We start from the raw sequence: 20822 nt of genomic DNA, 5'->3' as shown, positions 1-20822 counted from the left end.
GTGAACCAAACACATCTCTGACTTCCAAGAGCTCCCAGTCTGTGGGGAGATGGACCCATCTTGAAATTTCTTAATCAGGCTGTACTAAGAAATATAAAGAGGGCTCTGGATCTCAAATGCTTGTGAAGGGAATGGGTCCTAGGCTCTCTCAAGCCATAACCCTTCTATGTGTCCACCCTCATTTCATTGTGAATGGATAGAATGAGGAAGAATCAAGGTAGAAACGTGGAAGAGTTGAGCTGTAGAAAATTAGATTTCTTCCAGAACCAGAACTATGTGTTCATCCATCCATCCATCCATCCATCTAACCACTATTCATTTAACCATTGTGCTTGCTTTGAACCATGCCCTGGGTTGGGTTCCCAGGACAAGACAAGGCCACTGTTCCCAGGAGGTCCCAGTCCAATGGGGAAGATAGACATGCACACTAATGATTTCTTATGGTGTGTATATGTGCTGTCCTTCTCTCTTTCTGTCATCTACCCCTTTGCAGGAAAGAAAGACCCCCTCCCTACAAGTACCCAATCCGGCGGGGCCTGGCCAGCAGCTATCCCATCAGCAAAGGGGACAAGAAGAGCTCAGTGAACCACAAAGACCCTTCAAACGCTTTTTAAGGACATGAGGTCCTGGGAGGTCTTGTGGAGCATGCATTATCACTAACATTAATCTCCTTCTAGTTTCCAAAAGAAGGGTTGTGGGATAAGGAATTAGCTAGTGAAAAGGAAAGGGGGAAAATGAGAAATTTCATCATTGATTTTCCCTTTTACCAATGGAAAAATCAATTGTAAGGCTTCAGCTTACAGCTCAGGAACAAAACAGGAGATGCAAACCAGGCGAGTACAGTTCCCTTTCCCACCACATAGAGATTCTCACGGGAAGAGAAAAACCTGCACGACCCTTTGAGAGGTTGGTCAGAAGTCTGTGCTCTCTAGCCCTTTCCCTGTTGAAGTTGTACAGTAACCACCTTTGAGAATAAACTCTAGTTGTTTATAGTTTTAGAAAAGCTGCGCCCATATCTACTGATCCAAAGCAACATCAACAACACATGCAACCCAAAGACCCTTGCACTGCTGGGAATAATGGGACAGAGTTTTTGAAATTACAGTGGTCTCAGACATTCAGTCACTTTATCTATGAGTTGTGTGCTCTCTGACTCACCCAAATCCCAGCGTGCAACATTAGAAAACTGATCCAAGAGCTATTTCCCAATGGGCTGGGTGGTTTAATTGAGAATTTAGCTCCAAAGGCAAAAAAAAGTATTGGTCACACAATCTTCAGATTCTGGTGTCACAGATCCAGCCTGGCCACCAAGAGGCAGGCATTTACAGTCTGAAAGGGGGGAAGGCTGATGGCCAGGTAGGGGAGATACAAAAGACAAAAAGATGCTCTCGCAGGCAGGTGGGGGTGGTAAAATAAAACAACAGCAGCAGCAATTCCCAAGGTGAGGCAAGCTTAATGTTGTGCATTTTTCTAAAGAGTCAAGTGCCTTTGTATGATGAATGGGACCCGGAGAGTCTGCTCCCTCCCTGTTGGAGAAGCAGCAGGCTGAGTCACCACGACAGCCTGCTAATTAAAGTGACCTCCCGGAAATGAGGATTAGGAGGTAGGGAGAGGAAGGGAGGCTCCAGGGAGATAGGGCCTTTAGCACAAAGCTCCAGTTAAGCACTTTTTTGCTTTGGGTTGAAGATTTTCTAAGTTGGATGCAAAAAAGTATGAAGAGCAAAGAGTGTTCTTCTTTTGCTTATTGGTTTTCAGAAATTATAACAAACAACCATATGTTTGCTGGCTACAAATGTTGTGTTGTGTATACAGCTTTTCCCCAGGGTGCTCGTTGCCCAGAGGAACACAAATAAAGTGGTTGATGCAGCTCTCCTGTCCCTCTGAGTATTCTTGGCACCTTTCCCTTTAGGTCTTCCATTCCTTTGAGATTCAACCAGACAACCTCACTTTGTGGTCAGGGACTCTATAACCAAGATAAGGAAGAACGATTGAAACTTAACTTTCCAGCAGTTGCCATGTCAGAGTCCTGGAAATTTATTTGACTGCAACCAGCTCAACATGAGGCAACAGGGTGGCAGGCCCTTCAGAAAGGATAGCTTCTCTTGAGGCAGCATAATCTGAGGCAAATTGCATAAAGTAAGGGAGGTGATAGTCCAGATATATTTTCCCCTGGTCAGACTGTTTCTATATGTTGTGGGCCCCACTTTTAAAAATCGCTTTGATTAATTGGATCATAGGCCTCTCAAGCAGCGATTGTGTTCGTAGTTTATAAGCAAAACACATGGAGCCAGGCAACTCTAGGTTTTGATTCTGCATCCTAACACTGGTTCTGTCTCTTAATATCTGGGTGATCTTGGGTATGTTATTGAACCTTTCTGAATCCTAGTTTTCTCACCCATAGGATGACAATAGTAATGTCTATCTCATTATGTAGGCTTAATGAATTTGGGTGTAGGAAATGACAAGAAAAGGTGCTCAATAAATGATAGCTATGCTACTGATAGTATAACTAGGATGAATGAGTTGTCTGTAAATCATTTTCCATTAGAAATGGAAGAGGAGACTGAAGCTGTTTGTCCTTGAGACAAAAACCTAAGAGGGAACAGAAGTAGGAAGGAAAAATGACAATTTGTATTTTGGACATTCTTTTTGTCCAAAAGAAGCAAACAGATTCAGGGAAGTAGTCTTAGTAAGATGGATTTTAGGTCCAAATGAGGAAAACTTTCTAATGAAGAGAGCTGTCAATCATTGGATGAGCTCCCATGGAAACAGGGAGCTCCCCATCACCAGAGGTATGCAAGCAGAGTCTGAATAAACATTTGTCATGGAGGAAATGAGGGACTCTTCTCTAGGGGGATGCTGGATGCTCTGCAGCATTGCCTTCTAGTCTGTAACTCTGAAATGACCTGAGGCAGGAGGTTACATAACTGATGTCAGAGAATGGATTATGCAGTATGAAAAATATCTTTTAATGCTAAATGAGTGTCATAAAATGTCTCTAAATTACAGCATATGGATTCCATGAACATTTAGCATTCCTTTAGTCCAGCAATTTCCAGCTGGTATGCCATGGCACAAGAATTTTAAAACATGCAGTATCTGACTATTTAGTCAGGGGCACTGACCTCTTTTCCCTTAGATTGTCAAATAAAAGAATGACAACAGCCAACACAACAATAGTTGTCTGGTGTGAATGAATCAAAATCATTCCTAATTTGGGGGGGGGGGGGTCAAATCAGCAAAAAGTATAATATAATTTTTGGAGTGCACAGAATTTTATTAATTAGTTTATGTGCACCATGAGGTGAAAAGGGTTGAAATTGCTGCTTTAGAGGAAAAAAATATATGGATATAAGGCCAACTGTAGGATATTTTTGCAATAGTACTGTCTGCTTCTTCACATTGGAAAAGCAGAGCAAAAAAGCCTGAAAAAAAAGAGGGGTTTCAAGTGGACCTCCTGAGACCTTGGCCTGCTCAGCAACTTCCTAGTTTTTCTGGACCAGGTTATACCCATGATCTCAAGTTAGAGGAGAAGGGTTTCAGCACTGAGATGAAGGACAGCACCAACCCAAGGGACTATTGGGATCAAACAGACAATGGATGCAAAGGCCTCTAATGCAATGCCTGGCACACAGTAAATTAGGTCAATACATGTTTGGTAGATGTATGAATTGATGCTCAATGAAGGTTAATCACTCCAGATTTCTATGGTTGGCACTGTTCTTACAACTTAAGAAAATAAGTTGGGGTCCTCTTAGGCAAGCCTCAGAGGTGCCATTGAATTACCTTGAAAGGATAAAGCCCATCCTGTGCCCCTCTCCTATTCAAAGACAATAGGAAAACTAGCTAATGACCCCCTGCTGCTGCTGCTGCTGCAACCAAGCTAACAATATCATCAAGGCTGGAACCCAGCCTCTGCTGTGGCCTTAACACAAGAATGGGGGGTGGGGGGGGGGGCCTCTTGCTTGCTTATTGCAGTTTTTGAGGCTAAACAGACCTTCAGTTCTGTCTCTAAGCCTCTGGACTGATGCCAAAATTAAACAAACAAACAAACAAAACAACAACAACAAAACACACAACCCTAGCATTGTTTATAAAGGGTTATGTGAGAGCAAGGTAGAGGCCCAGCACGTCCCTCCTCCCTCCACCCTTCCTTTTTGTACAGTTGTCTTCTTCTCTCTCCTCAGAACAGTGGTTGGTAGCAGATACTACTACCCTTTATAGCTGCTTGTGGCTCTATCCTGAGAAGGAACTGGGCAGGCGAGATGAGAGACTAGAGCGCCCCCTGCTGGGTATCAGCAAGCAACACTGCCTGGCTTTGTGACATTAAGTATATCTCACCCTGTCTGAAGTTACCCCAGAGCTTCAACTGACTTCAATTTCTTACTCTTTGATACGGTGACACCCCCAGGCAACCTACTCCCAAAGGTACTATGAGGCTATGATGAGAGGATGAAATGGGAAAGTACTTTATTTAAAAAAGCATTTCTCAGTATTTTCTCATAAAGTCCCCACTTGGTCCACTTTTTGCCTTTGACCTGGATTGCCCTGTCACAATCATCCAACAAAATGCATTAAACATCTTGTGTTTGTTAAGCGCTTCCCATTCCTCTCTGCAGCCCTGCTTTCTACCTATCCTTCAAGACCTCCCTTCAGGAAGTCTTCCCTGACCTCCCAGCTCTCACAAATAACTTTTCCTCTGGGCTTTTAAGAGAACTCTTATCTAAACATTCATTTTTTGGGACTTAGAAATGGCTTTGGTATTTCACTTTTCCTGGGTATCAGCTTTGTTTTCCCAACTCAACTTTGCATTGTTTTGGGAGCATGATGATTAGAGATGGCAAAAATCAGTATAATTCACTGCTCAGATCCCAGGGCCCTACAAAGGCCAGGCAGAGGATAACCATTCTGGGGAGTCTTCATGTATTGCTGATGCAACACTGATGGGAATGAGGTGGCTGCTTTAGCAGAATATTTCTGTAAGATGGACATCCCTCCTCTTTCTGCCTTTGGATGTTTCTAAACAAGGGCAACCCCCTGGGCAAAGTGGAACAAATCTAGCTTGCAGGCCCATATACAAAGTTGTCAAACTTTAAAGCTAAATGCATCCATGGGAGAGAGACAAAGAGGGGAGACAGATGAGGAGAGGTTGGGAGAGGGTGACAGATAATTGACTGTGCTGGATCTGAGTGTAAGTGTGCATGTGTGTGTGCATACTAGCCTAGTTGTATTATGTATGAGGCTTTTGTAACTTCTTTATATTTGAGTGTGAAAATGCATGAGTGTGTGTACCAGTATTTGTGAATGCTTTTGTGTGCACATCACTCAGTATTAGATGACAGATCATTGTTGATTCTAAGCATGTTTTCACTTCAACTCCTAGTCAGAGGTCCTAGGTTTCGTTTTTGTTTGAAATTCTATCTTCTCTGTTGACATCTCATCCATATTAATGGGTCACCCCTCTGCCCAGCCTCCCTGGACGGTGCCCAACGGGATGTCAGGGCCACCTCTCCTGCCCAGCCCCAGTGGAGGCTGATGCTAATTCTATCCAGCCAGACCCTTGGTGGACAGCTCACCCAGAGCCCCTTTCCTGACTGCTAGCTGGTGACCTCATGTTCACATCTCTTTCTGGCATCTCTTTGTATTCCTGTTTCTCTCTCTCCTTCTTCACACCCCTCTGGACTACAAGTTAAACCAGCAACTGTGGCGTGGTGTTATGAAGGGAGCGGCTGCTCCCCTTAACACCCCGATACCTTTCCATTCTGCTCCTGGGAGACAGATGCTGTGGTTTCAGATGTTTATTTCTGCTCAGTTTTAGAAGTGCTCACTGAAGGCCTGCTCTCCACTGGGCTGAGCTCTGGGTGGTGGTCAGAATGGTGGGTACACGATTGTGAATAAACACCTCATTGCTCTGGTCCATAGACCAGCTTCAGGAGGCTTGACACTTAGTGTTGAAATGTAAATACACAGGATGGGGACTTTCAAAAATCAAACCTTGTTCATCCTGCTTGCCTTAATTTGTTCTTTAGTAAGTTCACTCATTTATCTATTCATCCTTTCTTTCTTTTGTTCATTTGTTCATCACCCTTAGGCAAGCTATGTGGTGCTAGGAAGAGGGCTAACCCAGAGGCCTGGATGTAAGCCTGATTCAGCTGCTGTCGTATTCCTCCTAGAACTTCAATTTCCTCACCTAAGGATGGAATTAAGAATGATTATCTTCCTAACTCACAGGGTGGCTTCAGGAACATCAAGGAAATGGGTGTAGTGGGGAGAAGGAACATATATTCTCTGCAAACATCCATCCTACAGCCACACAATAGGAAGAGGATAAGGGCTAGGGATGGGGACTCAAAATGATCCGTTAGAAAGAGTTTGAACTGGAAGCAAAATATCTGGAATTTAATCCCAGTCAACTAGCATTTATATAACTTTAGAAAAGTCACTCTCCCTCTGCTTGTTCATTTATAATACGAGCCTATCTAAGTAGGTGATCACTAAGGAATCCTACAGTTGTGCCATTTCGGGGTTCTAGGACTCCTCCCTACCCAGTTGCCTACCCTGCAGGATGGTCTCAAATCTACCTTGAAAAGTATGTCAGGTTGCTATACCCTAATGCTGTGGGCAAGATGTCTAGTTAGTAATTTTTTATTCTCAGCTCAGCAACACTGGTGCCGGCTTCCCAAGGATTCTCTCTGTCCTCAGACCTGACGCTGAACCAGAGACCACTGGAGAGATGAGACCAGCAGGTGACATGGCAAACCTTGCATACAGAAGGTGCAGTGTTGTTGAAATAATTAACATCACTGTGTAGTTGACACCAGGGAACACCCCTGAGCTGGCAGATAGAATAAATAAAGCAATATTTTATCTTAAGTGTTGGTTAACAGTAACACAGAGACTTATGAATTATTTATTATACTAGAGGCCAGGTACATGAAATTTGTGCACTTGGGGTGGGGGAGGGGTGGTCCCTCAGGTTGGCCTACACCCTCTCACAGTCCGGGAGCCCTCAGGGGATGTACAACTGACACAGAGACAGGAGAGGCTCCTGCCATCGCCAATGTGCTTGCCAGCAGTGAGCCCGGCTTCTGTTTGAGCAGCACTCCCCCTATGGGAGCACACTGACTACCAGGGGGAAGGGCCAGTGTAGAGTATCTGCCCCCTGGTGGTCAGCGTGCATCCTAGTGACCAGTCATTCCACTGTTAGGTTGATTTGCATATTAGTCTTTTATTATATAGGATTTCACTGCACAGACCCACTATGCCTGCTCTAGACCCCAAGAGAACAAGGCACACCCTGATTTCAAAGGTGTGCATTGTAAGTTGCTTACCAAACAGCTGGAGGATTAGGTTCTTGACAAGATGCCACAATAGACTCGTGTAGACAGGCATGAGTATGGACTCTGCTATCTGACATATCCAGCTCTCCTGCCACATGATCTTGAGCCACCTCTATAAACCTCAGTTTTCTCAATGACAAAATGGTATTAATTCATTCCTGGCTCACAGGATGTTGGTAAAGAATAAATGACATGATGTGAATAATGTCCCTAGCAAATGGAAGCTACCCTTCAAGGATAACTCTTATTTTTAGTCACATCTACATTACTCAGTCTCAGTACTTCTAAGATAGTCAGTCAATCCAACACACTGGTCTGCACACTGCTCTCCTCGTAAATGAATAATGAGGTAGGTAATAGGGTCTGCCTTCAATAGGTGGTCATTTGTACAGCATTAACTGTGTAATTCTCTCCTCTTGCTATAATATCATCAGTCTTCATTCACTCATTAACTCATTCATTCATTCAGAATGCCTGCCATGGATCTTAGTTTGGGTTCTTCCAAAAGCGAAGAGTAGGACAAGGAACAGAGAGCAAAAAGCTTATTTGTCAGGTGATACCTAGAAGCAGAAGTAAAGGGATAATCAAAAGTGAGACAGAGCAGAGAGAAAATCCAGTAAAGGGTGTGTTAATGATCCCTTACCTCTGAGAGGAAAAGGATCTCAATCCCTCTAGGGACTCGCTTAGAAATGGTGCAAAAACACTCCTTAGAGTTGTTTCCTCATGCAACAAGAAGAGAGTTGAGGGTTACCTTTTGGGGCCTAAATTCCCCTTCACTTCCTGGTTGTTCTTCTGCAAGGCTTATCCCCAAGGCAGTTGAGACCCACCTGATAAGGGATTCTGGCCAAGTGCATGGAACTGTCCATTCTGGCTGTGCTAAAATCACGTGAGCAGAGGAAATGTGAGGCAGGCAGCCTGGGGTTAGCTACACATTGACACAGGATGGTCAGGTGAGGCATGAGTGCTTTGTCTTTGCTGTCCAATGCTGGGAAGTTTGGTAGGAACTCAGTGTCTGAGTCAACTCTGCATCCTAAGAATCTAGAACAGTTCATGCAGAGTTGCACAGCCACTGATTACTTGTTGAGTGAAAGGATGGATGGAGGATGGATGATGGATGGACAGTTGGGCATATGAATGGATAGATGGGCTTTTTACCCATCTAATTTCTACCTAAAAATGTAGGGTGGAGTATGGGGGAGGTTGGATACAGATAGATTTTGATGTATAGGGGTGATCAACATGGGGCAGGTAAGTCATGGAATCCTCCAAAGAAATGAACCTAGAGCTAGATCAAGTGAGCTGGGCCAAATGAGCCATCAGTGCCAGGCCTGTTGACAGTTGTCTTACATTGACCCTCCAGCTTGGAATTAAGTGCAGATAGCAGCCAGAGCTGCAGCTGAACTGAAGTTGCGGAGAAAGAGGTGAGTAGCCTGAAGCTTGGAATCTGAGGACCTCAAATTTAGACTCCCAGGCCTTTGCAGATCTGTGCCCTTGCTGACTCTCTACTTTGACATTGTATGAAAGCTGAGTTTCCTTATAATAATAAGATCATTGGACCAGAAAAAAAGAAGACAAATAGAAAGTGCTTGAGATTTTATACATTTTTAGGCATCTTTTTTATTATATTATAGTTGAAATCTTAAAGGTAGGATTAATTTCTCTAAGTACTATTTCCTTTTTTTTCTTTTTTTTTATTATGAATTGTTTAGAAATTTTAGAAATTTTAAAAATAGAAAAAAGTATAGAGACAATAACTCACACTATTAAGAGATGAATAACTTTTAATGTATTTTTGATATATTTTTAAGAAAAACTGAGGTAATTTATATTTACAGTTTTAGATATTTCCTCCCACTGAGCTCCCCAGGTGGATTGTGTGGTATATAATTTTCATGTATAATTTTCCATGTCATTGAATGTGCTTTGAAAACATTAATTTTAATGATTATATAACATTCTACCATACAGAGAAAACCTAATTTATTTTCCTATTTCCTTCTTCAACATTTTGGTCATTTCCCATTGTTGCTAATATAAATTTTGCTGGTATGAACAGAACTGCAAACTCCTCATATGAAATATGTCCTTTAAACTTTCCTACAAACCTCTGAGGTGAGTACTACACAGATTCTATTTTTGCAAATCGGGAAACTGAACATCAGAGAAGAGTTAAATGATTGGTCAAAGTTCACCGTCTTAGTTTAGGTCCCTAAGAAACAGACCCTGGTAGAAGGACCTAAGTACAAGGGCTTCATTTAAGGCATTGGCATGATTGTTTACCTGGTGAAAGCCACTTGAATTACAGCCTTAGTGTCTAGGAGTAAACATACTAACCCACTTCTTTGTTTAACTCATGAAACAAAACAAAACAAAACAAAAATACCTAGATAAAGGCTTATGCACTAGGGTTGGGTATAGAAGTCTTGGTGTAGATTTCCGCTACACAATGGTTCTGTGCTACTAATTCCCAAAGAGTAGGAAGTTGGGAAAGTGAACTAAGGAAGGTGGGGCAGCCAATGAAATAGTTGTTATTCAGCAAGTTGCTACTATGGACAACCTGAGCTTAGTCCTGTGTAGATGTTGGAGAGCCAGTGGACTCATGTCTCAGAATCATCCCACATGAGGGATTTGGGAGCTGGCATTTTTTCCCAATTCTAATCAGTCTTGGATGAGGCTGCTCCCAAGGATCCTAAGTCCCTATCACTTCTGGACTGCTGGGCGAGTGGGGAAGCAGGCTCTAGCAGCCACATAAATGCAAGTGCCAGCAATCAGAGGTTGGGCAGAATTCCCTGCACGGATGAGGGCAAAGGCATTAAGAATGGGCAATGACCGGGGCTTCTAGGGTCAGCCACATAGCTAGTAACTGTCAGAACTGGGATTTGAATGCAGATGTGCCTAACTCCAGAGTCCTTACTTTGAATGACCTGGCTTTGCAGAGAAACAAACCTTCTTGTGACCTTGGCAAGCCACCTCATCTCTCTGAGCTCCAGGATCAATGGGGATTATTCTGTCTGCCATATCTGACTAAAGCACTGTCATGAGATGACAGCATGGACATGTCAGCACTTTGATGATCAGCAAGGCCATCGTTGGTTCAGCTTTATGGACCATTCCTGTCAGGTGGGTAGGAGTCACAGCAGTCAGACATTCAGAGATTTCCTGGTGATAACTAAAAGAAATTAATAGAAGGTGGGCTGGTTTCCTGAGTTTATTCGAAGTATAGTTTTCTAGATTAATTACATTATCATGCAATGTACACACAGCTCCTTGAAATACAGTTTAAGTCCTTGATGAACTCCGGAGCATTCCATTTTTTCAGGCAAGAGGAAAGCAAATAGGCACAATTGCTCATCTCCATGCACTGACAGTCTCCAGGTCTGGAGTCTCCCAGGAGGGAGCTTAACTGCTCCGTAAGCTTCAAACTCAAGGGCTCCTCAATGCTAAGCTCCTGACAAGCCACATTAAAGTAAAAATGACAAAGATGCCAGTTGACATATGTATTAAATATGCAGATCCTGAAGGAGTTGATGTGGGCTGTTCATGTCAATGAGGCTGCACATGGGAAGTCGGTATTGCTGCAGCTCTCCTGCAGACTGAAATTGAGACCTAAGGATAAGGTCAAGACAAACTGGAGATTTGAACCTTGGTCTGGCTTACTTCAAACCATGACTTCAGAACACTGAAGATGTTTTACAGCTTCACCAAACACTGGAAAACAAATGGGAATTAGTAGCACAGAACCATTCTGCAGCAGAAATCTACACCAAGACTTCTATACCCAACCCAACCCTAGTGCATAAGCCTTTATCTAGGTATTTTTGTTTTGTTTTGTTTTGTTTCATGAGTTAAACAAAGAAGTGGGTTAGTATGTTTACTTCTAGACACTAAGGCTGTAATTCAAGTGGCTTTCACTAGGTAAACAATCATGCCAATGCCTCCAACATCTACTATTGCTAATGCCAGGAAATTTACATATGTTATTAATTAGTTGAGCAACCCTGAAATAGGTACTATTTGTCCCCATTTTATAAATGAGGAGTTGGATACACAAGAGTGATGTGCCCAGGGCCAGCCATATCACTAGTAAGTGGTAGAGAGAGGATTCAAAGCCCAGCCACTTTTACACCAAGGCACTACCCCTATCTCTCTAAATGTCCCCTGGATGCAAAATACTTAAAACTCACAGATTCTGTCAGTAATTCCAGATCATCATCTCTAGCCTAACATCATCCCAGAAAGTCAGATTCATGTAGTCTATTGATTACCAGGCATCTCAAACTGAAACAGAATTTTTGATTTCCACATTTTTTTTTATCCCTGCCCCAAATATCCTCCTCTTATCCATGCAAAATGTTTCTCAGGCCAAACATTTTGTTGCTATTCCTGATGCCTCTTTTTTGATCCTTCATTTCAAATACATTAATAGACCTACAAAATACACCCAAAATCCATCCACCTCTCTCCATCTCCATTAGAGCCAACCATCACCATCTCCAGTCTGTGTGAACGCAAAACGTTACTAAGGATTCTGCTTTCACCTCCTCTCCACTGTAGTCAATTCTCCACAGAAACCAAAGTGCTTTTTTTTTTTACAAAAACATAAATCATATTATCTGCTACAGATTGAATATTTGCTGCCCCCCACCTCAATTCATATGTTGAAATCTAATGCCCAATGGGATGTTATTAGGAGGTGGGCCCTTGGGAGGTGATTGGGTCATGAGGATGGAGCCCCTATGATTGGGATTAGTGCTCTTATAAAAATAGACCCCACAGAGCTCCCTAGTCTCTATCCTCCATGTGAGGACACAGCTATCACTAGAAAGTGCTCACCAGACACCAAATGCTAAAATCCTGATCTTTCACTTCCCTGCCTCTGGAATTATGAGAAATGAATCTGTTTCTAAGCACCCCAGTTTATGGAATTTTATTATAGCGAACCAACTGAAACCTCATTCCCCTGCAGAGAGCCCGTTCTTTTTTCCTGACTACATTTAAACAAACAAACAAACAAAGTTTCAAATGGGTCAATTGAAATTTGCACATCTTAGCTTGGCATCCACAACCTTACATAGCATGGCTTCTAAACACCTCTCAGACCTCTACTCTCCCACAGTCCCCCTGTCCTCTATTCTCCAGACACACTGATCTTCTTCCTGTTTCTCAAACATGCCATATTCATTTGGATTAGGATTATAGCACTAGTGATTCCCTCCCTGATTGCTGCTTATACAAATTCCTTTTAGAAAGCCTTTTCCTGAGCACCTAAACCAAGTGACTGTGGCTCCCTCATGTCCTCCAGCATTTTTGCATACCAAGGTATTCAGACACTGGGCATTACTGCTCTTCTGGTTTCTTTACTGTGATTTCACAAATAAAGTGGACCAGTGTGATGTTCCACATACTGGCCAAACAACCAGGGCCTTTCCAGAGCATATTCTTTTAGCCCTTTTTAATACTTTGCCAAGGAATTTCTAGCATCTTTCCTAATTTCCTGCAGGCCAGTGTGTGTGTGTGTGTGTGTGTGTGTGTGTGTGTACTCAAGACTAAAGGAATCATAAAGTAGCATGTTAGGATTGGCTTTAGGTGTCTCTTCAGGGTGCTAAGTCATCAGTCATAGGTTAATTCCCCCTATTTAATAAAGTATCTCTTATTCAGTCTTATATCCAACCACCCACAAACCCTACTGCACTAGTTCCTTAAGATGCATTCCCAGATGTGCATTCTCAGTCTGTGGTGGTGCACAGTAACCAGGTGAATAATCCTTTTGTCCCCTAATGCTGATCCTTTGAAAAGAATCAATAAGTTAGAAAAACCCTTGTTAGACTCATCAGTAAAAGAAAAGGTGAGAAGATTCAAGTTATCAATATCAGGAATAAAAAAGAGGATATGAGTACAGATCCTAGAAATAATAGAAGAGAAGGAAATGTTATGACTTATTTTCTGTCAATAAATTTGACAAATTAGATGAAATACAAAAATTTTATGGATACATATACTACCAAAGCTTATGCAAGAAAAAAATTTCATACAAATAGTTTTATATCTATAAAGAAATTGAATTTAGCCCTAATTGGTTTGGCTCAGTGGATAGAGTGTCACCTGCAGACTTAAGGGTCCCTGGTTCGATTCTGGTTGAGGACATGAATCTTGGTTGTGGGCATATTCCCAGTAGGGAGTATAAAATTTTAAGTATAAAATTGAATTTATTCTCAAAAACCCTACCATAAATACATTCTAGGACAGGATGGTCCCACTGGTAAATTCAATTAAACATTTGAACAAAGAAATAATATGAAATCTCTACCAAGTCTTCCAGAAAATAGAAGTGGAGCAACACTTCCCAAATCATTTTATGTGGCTAATATTACCCTGATGAAACAAATACGCTTAAGGAAAGAAAACTACAGACCAATCTCTCTTATGAGTACATATATAAATATCCTTAATAACAGTTTAGCAAATCAAATATAGATTTTATAAAAAAGATGAGACATTTGACCAAATCAAGTGTATTCCTGGAATGCCAGCTTGGTTTTAAACATTTCTAATAAGTATAACTAGTTATTTTAGTAGAATAAAAAAGTAAAGTTAAAACCAAAAGATAAAAAACTTCTTAGCAAATTTTCAGCAAACCTAATAAAGGGCATCTATTGTGGATTTTCCCAACAAATAGGCCTAGAACCAATGATAGACCTTCTATGGACATAGGCAAAGCTGAACTACTGGGCGCTTTACTGTAGCATGCCCCATTGTGTTCACTGCTGAATCCCTTCAACAGTTTTTACCTGAAGTAGGTGCTCAGTACATATCTGTTAAATGAGTGAATGAATGGATGGGTGAATGAATGTTTTCAGATGTCTTGTATTGATAAAACTATCAGTATCTCACTTGTCAAAACATGGTACATAGGATAAATCTGAAGGAATTTACAGACATAGCTGAGGTCAGTCTGCTGATGCATGGGTCTCTGAAGTAGCCCAGGGGACTGTATGCATATAAATCTTGCTATGCCTCAGACCCATATTCTTGATGCTAATCCTTTTGTCTGCTTCTGCTAATACTTGTGTAAACTTTATCACTTGATTCCAAAACTTTCTTTAGAGCAAGGATGCTCATACCCACTTAACAGATGAGGTATATGATAGACATGGATTGTTTTTCTTTCCATCCATTTCACTTTGCAGTTATTGTAGTGGTCAGGCTAATGGATGAGATTAACCACACTTTCAACTCAAGAGGTGGCCTTGATTGGTCTAGAACAGGGGTTGGCAAACATTTCTTTAAGGAGAATCAGTTAGTAAATATTTTAGGCTTTGCCAGTCATAAGATATACATCCCCATTATACACAACTCAACCAACGTAGCATGAAAGCAGCTATAGACAGCTCACACACAAATGGACATGGCTGTGTCCTAAATCAACTTGATTTGCAAAAATGTGTGGTAGCTCAGATTTGGTCTGTGCCCATACTTTGTTGACCCTTAGCTTAGAGCAGCTTTTCTTGCCCAGGTTCCTTATTTGAACTACCCAACACAGAAAATTATTTGAATAATATGCTCTCAATTCTCCCAAGCTTGGCAAAGAACTAAAGCAGCGCTCTCAAAGTGTGGTACTCGGTCCTGCAGTATCAGCATCATCTAGGTACTGCACAGAAATCTAGTCCCAGGGCCCACTCCTGAATCAGAAACTCAGGGAGTGGGGCTCAGCAATCTGTTGTTAAAGCCCTCCAGGTCATTCTGGGGCCCACTCAAGTTCAAGAGTCTAGATTAATCAAGAAGAATTATTCCAGCCAAAACCGGTTTGGCTCAGTGGATAGAGCGTCATCCTACGGACTGAAAGGTCCCATGTTCGATTCAGGTCAAGGGCATGTAACTTGGTTGCGGCCACATCCCCAGTAGGAGGCAGCTGGTGGATGTTTCTTTCTCATAGATGTTTCTAGCTTTCTATCCCTCTCCCTTTCTCTCTGTAATAAATCAATAAAATATATTTTTAAAAGAGAAAAAATTATTCTGATTGCCAATAAATGGAATTTTCCTAATCTCAGGTATTGGTTTAGCAGTGACCTATTATGGGAAATTTTTTCAAAATATTTAACAACCAGCATAGCAAGGACACCGACCAATCAGAATAGGTGCCAGACATTCTTAGGGCACCATAACAGGGTTCTGAAGGCCCCTTTTAGATCAGTCACTAAACCTTTCCTTTGGATTAGTCTGCAGGCTTCTAGGAGGCCCAGGTAGAGGAGAGGCATTCCAGGGGGGAGCAGCTATTGTGGGGGGGGGGGGGGGGTGGCAGCTAGCTACCAACTATATGCAAGTCTCATTATTTCACTGTAGCAGTGCATACTATCTGCAAAGCTGTGCTGATTCAATTAGCACAAGCCTCAGCATTTCCCTTCAGTGATTTTAGCAACAATAGCCCCCCGCCACATGTGATATGTATCCATGAAGATGTCAACTGAAAAATGAAGCCCACATGGGAGGCATGCCTGGCTGAAAGGAGAGAAATGGAGAAGTCACTCTACTTCTGGGTGTTCCATTCGCCTGATGCAGTGTGAGTTGAATTTTCCAGCTTTTGTAACTGAAGGCCTTGCATCTGCTGAAACCACTGTAGAGAGGCTCAGAGACATATCACAGGGAAACACGTTTCTGAGGGCCTGAAGGAACTGTCTCCTTTCCTCCTAGAGATTTGGGGAATGCAGCTCCTCCCTTCTTCCGAGGGAACCGCTCAGGCAGCCTTCCCTCAGCAGCACGTTGGGGGCTACCATGCTTGTTTATTAGTGAAATGCATCTGATCAGAGAGGCCTGCCTGACAAGTTCATTACATATCAATTTAATTAGCTGATTTACATTTAATTTACATTTCAATTAATGTCTTTAGCGACAAAACGCCGCCTTAATAGGGTAATTGCCTGTTAGGCAATATGTAAAAGAATAAATAGTCACATTCTGAGGAAGAATTCCTATTTTCAATTTTTTATTACCATAAATAACTGAAATAATTATTGCTCTTAAGGGCCATGTCCTCATTTCCTTCTGGGCCTAATTATAAAGACTTAGTACCTCATTAAACAAAATGGTTTTGGAGCCACAGAAAAACATTACTCGAATCGTGACTCATTAGTTTCGGCAAAAGGGAAAACTGTGATAGTTGTTCTATTTGGAGGACTGGGGGTGACAGTTAATACAGGCAAGCCTTGTCCTCTCTGAGCCACATGTCATGATGGGGTATTGGTCGGGGGTTGCTCAAATAGCCTCTTCTAAGTATTTCTGGAGATGAAGAGTGCATTTACTACCTCTTGAGGCAGACTTTATAGAGCTCTGGATTTTAAGTTCTTGCTTATATTAAGTTAAAGTCTGATCTTCTCCTTGAATCAAGCGTGGGAGGTGCCTGCCAGAGAAGATATTTTACCAGGTGTATAATTATGAGATAACCATTATTGTGTAATAAGAGAGACTGACCACTTAGAATAGACAGGCAAAAAAAAATGAGTTGGAAAGGAGGACAAGTGATCTGATAAATGGAAAGAATAAGACTTTGTATTTTGAAAGTTCAAGAGGAAAAGCTGCCCTTCATTCAACATGAATGGTAGAGGAGGGTAAGGGACAGAGGTTTGGGTCTGAAGAGTCAGACACCAGAGTCACAGTGCAAATATGGCTAGTTGCTCCTTGAAATGTGGCTGGGTGTTTAAGCTGAAAGAGCAAGTACTAAGAATGGAAAACGTTAGGGTCAAAGTGTGGGGTTCCTTTAGGCTAGAGTTATCCTTCCTCAAAGAAACATGACATTCATTAGGGGCAACTTTACTCTGTACTCTGCTGGGCTGTCTTCAACAGTGCCACCACGTGGGAGAAAGATGCAATAGCAGGAGTGGAATGCCCAGTGTTTAATCCTGTCTCTAATACGTAGTATTTGACTGTGAAAGCCTAATAGACCCTGATTTGGATTTGATTCTTAGACAACTGGAAGAATGAAGAGCGTACTTAGGAAAGATACATTGGATTTCCAGAAAATAACTGATCTAAGGGGTGAAGGAAGGGAGAATGTGATTGTTATTGGAAAAAATGTAACCTTATTTGAATGTGTTTATTCCAGTTAGATCACCACTGGTCTTAGCTTTCCCTTCTCTCCAACTCAGAACCAGTTGCTCTGTAAGCCCTTCAGCAATTAAATGATAGGAGTTAGCTCCCTCATTCCACGTTTGCTCATTCCAGAATCACATATCTAGAGCAAACACCATCTTAACTGTTGTTGTTTTTTAATTTATTTTTATTTTAAGGTAAGGTTTTCAGACACCTTAGCCACTCAGGTATAGAAGTTACCAGATTTGTTGATAGCCTTGTAAAGCAGATCCCAAAATCTGAAGGCAAACGACAGAATCAGTCAACACAATGCAGGCTGGAGAAGCTTTCAGGATGGCAGTTACTGGTCCCCACCAGCATGGAAGTCTGGAGCTATTTTTATTCTTCCAAGTATGTTTGATAAGCATAGAGCAATGAGTCTCAGCTCTGGCACAGCTACATAAAAAAATATATAATAATGAAGTAGTACATCCTTTCATCTCTTCAGAAAATTACCTGAAAAGAACTGCAAATGCAAGCTCAGTCAGGCAGGCATGCTGAATTGGTGATTCAAATACTGCCACTAGCTGAGAGCTATGTGTTTTGCTAAACTCTTGTAGAGTTCTAAACAAAATAAAACTGCTCTGAAACTAAAATTAGGCAAAAGTGGCTTTGAGTTTCTATGCGAAATTAAGTTAGTCTGTAAATTCAGATATTTATAAATACGTTTTTCATCTTAAGAATATGTGGAGGGGTGGGGTTTGGGGATGCTGAACACTTCATTATGTATTTCTGAATATTTCCCACTAAGTGCCAGGACAGTAAATTTTAAAAGGCCCACATTTTTTTTTCCTGAAACACATTTAAGATGATAGCATTCACATGGAGAACCATTTATCATCAGTGTTTCCCAAACTTCTCTCATGATGAGAATCACCTGGTGGAGTTGTTAAAATACAGATTTCAACTAAGAAGTGGGATTCAGGAATCTGTATTTAACAACTCCACCTGGTGATTCTCATCATGAGAGAAGTTTGGGAAACACTGATTCTACAGCAATGCAGATTTATCCTCAGTTTCCTCTCCATTTAAAAAAAAAATTATTTATATATATATATATATATATATATATATATATATATATATATATATTATATATATATATATATATATATATTATTGATTTTTTACAGAGAGGAAGAGAGAGGGATATAGAGTTAGAAACATCAATGAGAGAGAATCATCGATTAGCTGCCTCTTGCACAACCCATACTGGGGGTGTGCTAGCAACCAAGATAGATGCCCTTGAGCGGAATCAAACCCGTTATCTTTCAGTCCATAGGCCGACACACTATCCACTGAACCAAACCGGTTTTGGCTTCCTCTCTTTTCAAACCCAATTTCTTTTGGAATTAAGATTTCTGCCCGAAACCCCAGCTCCCAGCCTTCCTTTTGTCAGTGCCCAGTGGCCCAGGGATGTAGGCCTGGTCCAGTTCCTACATCCGAGCTGTTCCTTGTTGGATACATTATTCAGGGCTTCCATGCAAACTGTCACCACACTCTGAAGATCACACAAGCTACTTTTTCTTGGTTGTGGCCCTCTTTATGGATCATGAGAGGGTCCTGCTTATTGACCTTGGGAACAACAGCCTCCCATGTCAGTGTCAACCCCTGTTATTGCAGATGCACTGGTTGGTACTCACTGACCATTCTCTGCTTTATGCAGCTGCTAGAGCCTGCTCTACCCACATGGCAGGTCTGGGAGGACTGGAATTAACACTCTCACCCAATGGCTGATGGGAATGCCTGGATAAAGACGCCAGATTTCTCGCCCTTAGGATGGAATGATTCTCAGGCATATATTCTGCACTGGCTCTCAGTGGGATTAGGCTCCAGTTCCCCACAATGGTGATCTGCATGGCCTCCTTCCTTATCTGATTAGTTTCCTGGGATCACCACCTCAGTAAACCACTTGTACTCAAATAATTGTCTGAGGGTCCTTGGGGAAGCCAAACTAAGACAGGGAAAGCAAAGATTACAGGAATCCTGTTTGCATAGGCCTCCAGAGGAGAAATAGTGACAGGACTTGAACCTGATGGCTGAGCTCAGATTCCAGGCATTTGAATTCTCAAGCGCATTGGATCTCACAGGACGCCCTCGGCAGGATGCACAGGTTTTCAAGGAATTCATCCTACAGGCACGGCCTATAACTCCTGCCAGGATTTTGTTGGTTTGTGGGTTAACAGGAAAGAATTCTGTTTTACACTTGATACTGGATGCTACCATTCAACTGTCTTCCTACTTGGCCCTGGATAGCATGACCCACACTTGTCAAGAATGAATATGAAAATTGGAAAGGGCGTTGACCTTTGGTAAGCTTTGTAAATAACTGTTTTCAGTAGGTTACCCGTCCTCTGAAGCCTGACTGAGGGGCATGTCTGTACTGCCTGGAGAAACTCCTCCTTCAAGGCCCCCGAGAGGGAAAGCAGAGAAGCCAGGATGCAAGTGAAGAAACAGCTAAAGAATGTCAGTAACTCAGCGGAGGTTCAGGTCTCTAGTCTTCTGTCATGGTAGTTGCACCCACTGATAAACAAAGCCACTACGAGGTGAAGTGGAGAATGACTATGGCATCATGGCTGGCCAGCTTCAATAGTTCCTGAGGACACCCTTCACCCCCACCCCATGGGGAAGAGAGAGATTTGGGGCTTTGCTGAGTGGGGGCTGGGTCAGAGGCCTGCGCACTGCCAACTACACTGTGTTCATAGCAGGGCTCGGACACTCTAATCGGATGGAGCCAGGGGCACACTGTGCTTTGGTCAGCACATTCCAAAGCTGCTCTGTAACTTCAAACTAGACAGGGGCCTCTTTTCCTCTTTACAGTTATTGGCAAAGTATCAAGTGTTTTATAGGGCAAATGCTGCCATCCACCCAGCTGTGCTCAGCAGTTCCTGCCAGCGAGGATGTTTCAGTGGGGACTCACACTAGGCTAACTTCAGGCTTAAAAGCCTGCATCTCAATGCAGCTCTTCATGCCCTTTAAATGCTGCAAATCAAAGAGGCACACAGGGAGGGTTGGTAATGGGCAAACTTCCTGCCACAGCGATGAGAATATACCCTTTGTGTGGCAGAACAGCTGGGGTGAAGAGGAAGGAGAACACAGGCAGCTCACCCAGGAGGTCCGAAGCCCCAGTGGACAAGCAAAGGTAGTTTCCCTGGTTCAGGTCAGGCTGGGGAGCTGATGATACCCCAGCTTTACCTGGCATCTCTTCCTCAGGTATCAGCATTATTGCTCCTGCTTCCTCCTCTTCTTCCTCCTGTACCTCCACACATCTGTTCATTCTTTGAGTGTCCGCTATGTGGCAGATGAACAAATTTATTGTATATTCAAGAGGCGTCAGGGTCTTTGACTTGCATTAGCTCC

General features: G+C 42.3%; 1 protein-coding gene across 2 annotated transcripts in view; it reads left to right on the top strand.

Annotated features, from left to right (window-relative positions):
* AGBL4 (AGBL carboxypeptidase 4) overlaps window positions 1-6873 on the top strand; it is a 915072-nt gene extending 908199 nt beyond the window's left edge. Inside the window, exon 13 of one of the 2 annotated variants that reach the window (XM_045584580.1) lies at window positions 6656-6873. In XM_045584580.1, the coding sequence (XP_045440536.1) occupies window positions 6656-6737 (82 nt within the window). In that variant the 3' untranslated portion in view covers window positions 6738-6873. Of the gene's footprint in view, window positions 1-493; window positions 2145-6655 lie in introns of those variants that run through there. The other variant, XM_036445875.2, reaches the window with a different exon arrangement.
* The last annotated feature ends 13949 nt before the right edge of the window (window positions 6874-20822 follow it).

This window comes from Pipistrellus kuhlii, unplaced genomic scaffold, assembly GCF_014108245.1.
Source record: "Pipistrellus kuhlii isolate mPipKuh1 unplaced genomic scaffold, mPipKuh1.p scaffold_m20_p_2, whole genome shotgun sequence".
Taxonomy (NCBI): Eukaryota; Metazoa; Chordata; class Mammalia; order Chiroptera; family Vespertilionidae; genus Pipistrellus; species Pipistrellus kuhlii.
The sequence above is the reverse complement of the archived record's forward strand: the minus strand, read 5'-3'. Positions and strand labels throughout refer to the sequence as shown.